The sequence below is a fragment of the Parasteatoda tepidariorum genome, chromosome 10, assembly GCF_043381705.1.
Source record: "Parasteatoda tepidariorum isolate YZ-2023 chromosome 10, CAS_Ptep_4.0, whole genome shotgun sequence".
NCBI lineage: Eukaryota > Metazoa > Arthropoda > Arachnida > Araneae > Theridiidae > Parasteatoda > Parasteatoda tepidariorum.
In genome coordinates, this window is record NC_092213.1 from 54,676,055 (window position 1) to 54,685,248 (window position 9,194).

The following is a 9,194-nucleotide window of genomic DNA, read 5'->3' on the forward strand; positions in this document are numbered from 1 at the left end:
AATATAATATAATATAATATAATATAATATAATATAATATAATATAATATAATATAATATAATATAATATAATATAATATAATATAATATAATATAATATAATATAATATAATATAATATAATATAATATAATATAATATAATATAATATAATATAATATAATATAATATAATATAATATAATATAATATAATATAATATAATATAATATAATATAATATAATATAATATAATATAATATAATATAATATAATATAATATAATATAATATAATATAATATAATATAATATAATATAATATAATATAATATAATATAATATAATATAATATAATATAATATAATATAATATAATATAATATAATATAATATAATATAATATAATATAATATAATATAATATAATATAATATAATATAATATAATATAATATAATATAATATAATATAATATAATATAATATAATATAATATAATATAATATAATATAATATAATATAATATAATATAATATAATATAATATAATATAATATAATATAATATAATATAATATAATATAATATAATATAATATAATATAATATAATATAATATAATATAATATAATATAATATAATATAATATAATATAATATAATATAATATAATATAATATAATATAATATAATATAATATAATATAATATAATATAATATAATATAATATAATATAATATAATATAATATAATATAATATAATATAATATAATATAATATAATATAATATAATATAATATAATATAATATAATATAATATAATATAATATAATATAATATAATATAATATAATATAATATAATATAATATAATATAATATAATATAATATAATATAATATAATATAATATAATATAATATAATATAATATAATATAATATAATATAATATAATATAATATAATATAATATAATATAATATAATATAATATAATATAATATAATATAATATAATATAATATAATATAATATAATATAATATAATATAATATAATATAATATAATATAATATAATATAATATAATATAATATAATATAATATAATATAATATAATATAATATAATATAATATAATATAATATAATATAATATAATATAATATAATATAATATAATATAATATAATATAATATAATATAATATAATATAATATAATATAATATAATATAATATAATATAATATAATATAATATAATATAATATAATATAATATAATATAATATAATATAATATAATATAATATAATATAATATAATATAATATAATATAATATAATATAATATAATATAATATAATATAATATAATATAATATAATATAATATAATATAATATAATATAATATAATATAATATAATATAATATAATATAATATAATATAATATAATATAATATAATATAATATAATATAATATAATATAATATAATATAATATAATATAATATAATATAATATAATATAATATAATATAATATAATATAATATAATATAATATAATATAATATAATATAATATAATATAATATAATATAATATAATATAATATAATATAATATAATATAATATAATATAATATAATATAATATAATATAATATAATATAATATAATATAATATAATATAATATAATATAATATAATATAATATAATATAATATAATATAATATAATATAATATAATATAATATAATATAATATAATATAATATAATATAATATAATATAATATAATATAATATAATATAATATAATATAATATAATATAATATAATATAATATAATATAATATAATATAATATAATATAATATAATATAATATAATATAATATAATATAATATAATATAATATAATATAATATAATATAATATAATATAATATAATATAATATAATATAATATAATATAATATAATATAATATAATATAATATAATATAATATAATATAATATAATATAATATAATATAATATAATATAATATAATATAATATAATATAATATAATATAATATAATATAATATAATATAATATAATATAATATAATATAATATAATATAATATAATATAATATAATATAATATAATATAATATAATATAATATAATATAATATAATATAATATAATATAATATAATATAATATAATATAATATAATATAATATAATATAATATAATATAATATAATATAATATAATATAATATAATATAATATAATATAATATAATATAATATAATATAATATAATATAATATAATATAATATAATATAATATAATATAATATAATATAATATAATATAATATAATATAATATAATATAATATAATATAATATAATATAATATAATATAATATAATATAATATAATATAATATAATATAATATAATATAATATAATATAATATAATATAATATAATATAATATAATATAATATAATATAATATAATATAATATAATATAATATAATATAANTAAAATAGAAAGAACAGTTGCTAACGTAAACAAATGCTACGCTTCTACAACCAATCAGGATTGAGATACCCACACTACGCTTACAGTTATTTATATTTTTGCGCTGACAGTTTTAAGATACAAAATTTCTTGAATACGAATACAAGGAATTTTTCTCATTTCATAGGAATTTAAATCCTTCCTTAGTCAATTGAGCTAACTACATTTTTTTTTGTTTAACTAAAATCACATGGCCGTATGTCATTTTATATCAATTTATCTGTCTTACTGTAACCTATTTTTAATAGTTAAGTAACTTGATGTTCCACTCCGTCTACTTTCTTCTGAAGTATTTCTTTTTACTCAAAGGGTTTAAATCTTTTGGTGAAAGCGGCACCAATTGTTTTCAGATTCCTACACGTAGTTTAAATAATTATGTCCAATTTGCGAAAATAAATTTTCTACTTCAAAGCTTGCATATTATAATAGTTATTTTTTATGCAATCATTGAAGAAAATATTGTTTACTAGTTTGTGAAAATGCTCTACACGTAGTGCACTGTTTACATTTTTGTTTACGTTGTTATTGTATAGTTATTATTTTCGTCGTACGTCATGATGTTGAAATTAGAAAAAACGAATTTTTTTCGAATTTAATATAATGGGTTAGGAACTGTGGAAAAATGCGATACAAATACAAGTTTTATGCATTAAATAGTGCTAATTTTATCTTAATTCGTCGAAATACATGAGTCATTGTCATCTTGAATTTAAACTACTTTTATTTTTTGTTATTTACTGTTACAAATTAAATTTTGATATTGAAACAACGTAATGATAACAGTATAACAGGAATGGAAAAAAGGAAAATAAAAACATGTCTAATAAAAGTAGTTTCAATTTTTTTATAATTTATAAAATCATAATTAACAACAAATTACGACCCTTATAGTATTTTGATTATTGCTGATTTAGAATTTTTTTTACCTTGATGTTTTTAGTAAAACTGATTTGAAAAGAAACAAATTTAGAAACTATTTTTTTTAATATTTTAATCAGATATAATAACGCATTTATCAAAATTCATCCAGAAATAATTCTTATATCATGATTTCATATAAAAACAAATAATTTATCTAAGTTTTATCGGAAACAATTTATTTTTGTACTTAATTCGAAGAAACAATTAATTTATGTTATTTATTTTATTCTGAAACAACTTCTTTATCACAATTCAGTCAGAAACAGTTCATATAATATATTATACTTCATTCATAAACAATTCATCACTGATAAAAAAAAGTATAATCAAAACTACCAGAATATGGTAAAACTTACCTCTTTCCCGGTTCTATGGGAACACTAGAAAGTTCCATAATTTTTACCAAAGCGCTTTGGTAATGATTATGATAAATTTAACAATGAAATATAGTTTTGTGATGTGATAAAGTTTAAAATTTGATAAATGAGGTAAAATTAAGTAATTTTATCATACCTTACTAAATGTGTGGTAATAAGCACTATAATTTTGAAAACCAAAATTTCCGATAAACCGTTACCATATTCAAGGGAAAATTATAAATTTATGTTTTGAATATCGTATATTCTGTTTTTTTATTACCAGAACTATCGTTTTTTCTCATTTTTTTTAATCAGGAATATCATTACCATATAATACGTCAATTTTAGAAATTTTTTTTCTCCGTAATGAATTATACTTTATTCAGAAACACTTAAATTATACATATTTAAAATGTAAATCCTCTGTCATATTTTATTTCTGAACAATTCATTTGTCATGTTTATTTCCACACGGCGAAAAATTATGGCATAATTAACGTACTGTATTGTAATTATAGTAATGACATTTCCGAAAAAATGGAAAAAATATAATTCTAGTTAATAAAACTAAAATATACGGTATTTAAACCATTCATTTGATAATTTTTTATATTTTTGTTCATATGGTAGCCATTTACCGGAAATTCTAATTTTTAAAATTATAGTTTTTATGACCACTCATTAAGTAAAGAATACAAAACTAAAAAGTAAATTTAACCGAATAAATAGTTTTTCTGTCGTGTTCATAAGGTATCGCAATAAAATAACAAATTTTGATCACATTTAAAATTTTATCACACATTATAAAACTATATTTTATTGTTAATTTTACCAAAATCATTACCAAAGCGTTTCAGTAAAAATTACCGAGCTTTTTGGTGTTCCCATAGAACCACGAGCAGGGTAAAGTTTACCATATTCTTGTAGTTTTGATCATGCTTCTTTCTCAGTGCATAATATAGAAAGTTTGTGCATTAAGCTAGGTTTCTAATATTTTCTTTTCTATTAGGCTTTTTATGAATTGGATCGATCAAGTGATGCTCTGGAGATAGACTCCGTAAGTTGATGCTTCTGTTAAATTTTTTTTTCAATTAATTGATAAAAATTTTTTTAATCGAAATCATTATATTTGGTTTTATAATATAAGTTTAATTTTCATTAATTCTTATTTATTCTTTGATTTCTGTTAAACTTCTGTTGAAATATAAATGTGAGGGAATCGTTGAATTCAAGAAATAAAATTACAATATTTAGTGGCTTGCAAAAGTCTCAGGCCACTATATTGTTATTTTAATTTAATTACAACGAAAAAAAAAAGATAAAAATTCTTTATCTTTTAATACATTGTAAAACATTGGTATAACTACGCTTAAAAAAAACAACAAACTACGGTAAAAAGTACTGGTATTCAATTAACCGACACTTTTTCCCGTAAAATCTATTTTACTGGAATATGTTACGGAGCAAAAAATTTGATAACCGTAATTTTATTCCGTAATAATTTCTATAAAATCACTGAGCCACTCTAATTAAATAAATATTTCTGTAAAAATTGCGGTATAATATTTTGCAGTAAAAATGGATTTTATGGTAAAATGGATTTTACGGTACTTTACACCTTAATTTGATGCGGAATTTTTTACAGTGTTCAGAGCAGTTTCTATATGCATCTTTTAAAAGATTTATGTATCTTTTTAAAGTTATATGCATAAAAAGCAAAAGAGGTCATTAATATTATAATGGTCGAACACTTTCGCTCACCTTTGTAAATTGAATAATAATCCATATAATTAATAAAAATTTTTATAACAACCGTATGTTGCTAGAGTTACGAGTATAATTTATATACTTTTGTTCTGTACTGTAAAATTTATAATTTACTTTAAGTATATAAGTCCAAAATTTATATACTTTTGCTATTTGTGTCCTGGAAGCCTAAATAGTTAAAGTACAGGGAAAAAATTGTGAAAAAGACCGATAATTTTTAATGATTTTTTTTTCTTTTACTATTAAAGGCGGAAAACGCACAGATTACAACCTTGTTACAAATATTCATGTTATAGAACTTTTAACTTATTCAGCTCGTCGGAGGGATTATTTAAGTTCGTAGATTAAAATAATCCTTCTCCTTCAAATGGCCTTCCATGGTCATGAAATTAAAAAAATAAATAAATAAATAACAACCTACTTTAGAAAACATCTTCTGCAAGTGGTGGAGATTGATTAAAACGGGAGTTTTATTTGGAGTTTCAGGAGGCCATTTTACTTAAGCAGCATTACAATAAAAAAAATATATAAAAAATAACACAAAAGAAAAGCAAAAGGACCCATTTTTCCATACTCTGTATTTTTCTTTTTTACTTCCGTCTAATTAGGTTATTACACCCCCTGCTTGGAATTCTTTTTGTCTTCTTACTACTAGGCCGAATCAATAATGCCCTTTTTGTTATTCCGAGAAGTGGTGTACTGACATACAGAAATCGAATCCGTCTGTGTTTGCTAGAAACCAGGTACTCGTTGCTAAAGCCATTCATACTTATAAAAGATCTATTTTATTTTCTATTTTTTGATCATAAATTATCTAATACACGATAACATATCATTTACTTTATTTTTGAATTGTATGCTTTTGCTGTAATGTGGGGTTTCATTATTAAATTACTAATGTTATGTTCAGGGAGAATTGTGTTTTTTTTTAAAATTCAGAAAGATAAAAGTAAATTTTTCTTTGTTTAAAAATAAAATTTAACTACTAATTTTTCTACGTATTTATTTATTTTTGATTTATTGATACAGTGATATAATCTTCCACTCATCATTGTTGACTTTTTGAATTTTAAAGAAAGTTATATTAAAGCATTAGATTTAACGTCAATTACTAAATGGCGTCTTTTACAAAAGGTTTTAAGTTTAATGAAGTAATTTTATGTAATATTTTCTTACATGAAACATTTCTCTATAAATTACACTTTATTTTTAATAATATAATCTTTGAAAAAGGGAATATTTTCATCCGTATTAGGGCTTCATATTATTTTAAATCCATATATTTTTAGTTTATCCAAGATACTTAGCTAAATTTAATATTTAGTATTGCTTAGATAGACTTATAATCTCCATGCATGGATGTATAGGGATTATAAGTCTCTATACATGGATGTTATATGAATTTATTTGCATGTAAAGTCCTATATAAATACACAATACAATATTAATTTATAATTACACAATAAATAAATAAAATCCAAAAATTTATTTCGATATTAGTAGATATTCAAAATATATCTAAAAATGCTTGTACATTCTTTTGTCGATATTTCAGTTATATCTAAAAATGTATGCAAGAAAATGTAAAGTTATATTAAAGCATTAGGTTTAACGTCAATTACTAAATGGCGTCTTTTACAAAAGTTTTTAAGTTTAATGAAGTAATTTTATGTAATATTTTCTTACATGAAACATTTCTCTATAAATTGCACTTTATTTTTAATAATATAATCTTTGAAAAAAGGAATATTTTCATCCGTATTAGGGCTTCATATTATTTTAAATCCATATATTTTTAGTTTATCCAAGATACTTAGCTAAATTTAATATTTAGTATTGCTTAGATAGACTTATAATCTCCATGCATGGATGTATAGGGATTATAAGTCTCTATACATGGATGTTATATGAATTTATTTGCATGTAAAGTCCTATATAAATACACAATACAATATTAATTTATAATTACACAATAAATAAATAAAATCCAAAAATTTATTTCGATATTAGTAGATATTCAAAATATATCTAAAAATGCTTGTACATTCTTTTGTCGATATTTCAGTTATATCTAAAAATGTATGCAAATTTCTTTGTTGATATTTCAAATAATAAGAATAATTAATAATAATAAGAATTTTTCTGTTGAAATTACAGTAAAATATCCTGCAGCTATCTGTCCATCTGATTAACCATATAACTTATGGTTATGAACAGTTTTTACAGTTACGCTTTAAAAACTGTTTATAACTGGTACGGTTAAGAAACCGTGATTGCAAAACCAAATGATTTTTTGTAACCATATACAGTTATCATAGTTTCTAAACCATAAAAATAAAGTTTACGTTGGAGCTCAGTGGGTGTTGCTTCATCTATGCGTCAATGATTGTTTTCGTATTCTAATAGTCCAGGGCCACCAAATGAAGAGTGTACGGCACTGGAAACTTTTTATGTGTTAAAGAAATGAAAGAAATAGTGTGGTATTAATTGTGGGATTGAACCCCTGTTCAGCCCGATTAACTCTTTCAGCTTGACTATGTACCCAGCTGAAAAGAACATAAGATAGGCCTAGTTGGTGCGGATAGAATTCTGCTTGTTAAACCGTATTGGGTGAATACAATCCGTAAAAGATTTTCCTCACACACAATATCATCTTTTTTATGATTATTTTATTTATTTTTTTTCGGTTGACTATGGTAAAATAACAATTAAATAAATTGCTTTTAATCATTTTTACAGAGAAGTTTCTAACAGTGTATCTAAAAGTACACGCAAATCTTTTTTAGATACTCTAAAATATGAAAATATTTTCCGAGTTGATGCGTTAAGATTGAAATTTACATTGTTGAATATGATAACTGCTAAATCATTAACTTTCAATTCCATTTTTTGTTACTAGATTTCTATACTAATTTTCGCTATAACATTTGAATGAGAAACCTCCATTATGTTGAAGTTTTAATGGTAATAATATTCTCCCTAAAAGTTTGGATTTGCACACAGTAAAAAATTCCCCATCAAATTATGGTAAAAAGTACCAACACTTTTTGTCTTAAAATCCGTTTTAACTGAAACATATTACGGAACAAAACATCTGACATACTGTAATTTTTTCAATTATAATTACCGTAAAATGTACTAAATCACTTTAATTAAATAAATATTACTGTAAAAATTACGGTATTATATTTTACTGTAAAAATGGATGTTACGGCTGATGCACCTAAAGTGTTGGTACTTGAAAGCGTAATTTGATCTGAAATTTTTAACGGTATAACTGAATCTTTCAACCGAAGTTACATAAAAAAAATTTTATTAGGGGAGAGTGGGGTCAATTGTAACAGGGTACGATTGTAACGGAGCAAAAATTTCGAGTGTCGAGTTCTAGAATTGGTTCCTAGGTTGCGCACAAGGTGTATTTAATAAATCTAAATATACACCCCTGCTGGCAACCATTTTAATGTACTTTTGAAAGAGTTACATCACAAAAGATATTTTCACGCTACGTAAATACTTTTTTTGGTATTAGAATATTATATTGTAACAAAGTAATTTTGTTTAAACAAATAAAAATTATTAACCGAATATGTAAGTGGACACCTTAATTAACATTTCAAAAA

General features: G+C 19.0%; 1 protein-coding gene across 2 annotated transcripts in view; it reads left to right on the plus strand.

The window, feature by feature from the left end:
- Positions 1 to 9,194, plus strand: part of LOC107443007 (tripartite motif-containing protein 2) — an 87,726-nt gene that overhangs the window by 18,655 nt on the left and 59,877 nt on the right. Inside the window, exon 2 of one of the 2 annotated variants that reach the window (XM_043038920.2) lies at positions 4,817 to 4,864. The exons of the other annotated variant lie outside the window; for it this stretch is intronic. Within the exon in view, the coding sequence (XP_042894854.1) occupies positions 4,817 to 4,864 (48 nt within the window). The remainder of the gene's footprint in view (positions 1 to 4,816; positions 4,865 to 9,194) is intronic. 2 annotated transcript variants of the gene reach the window in all.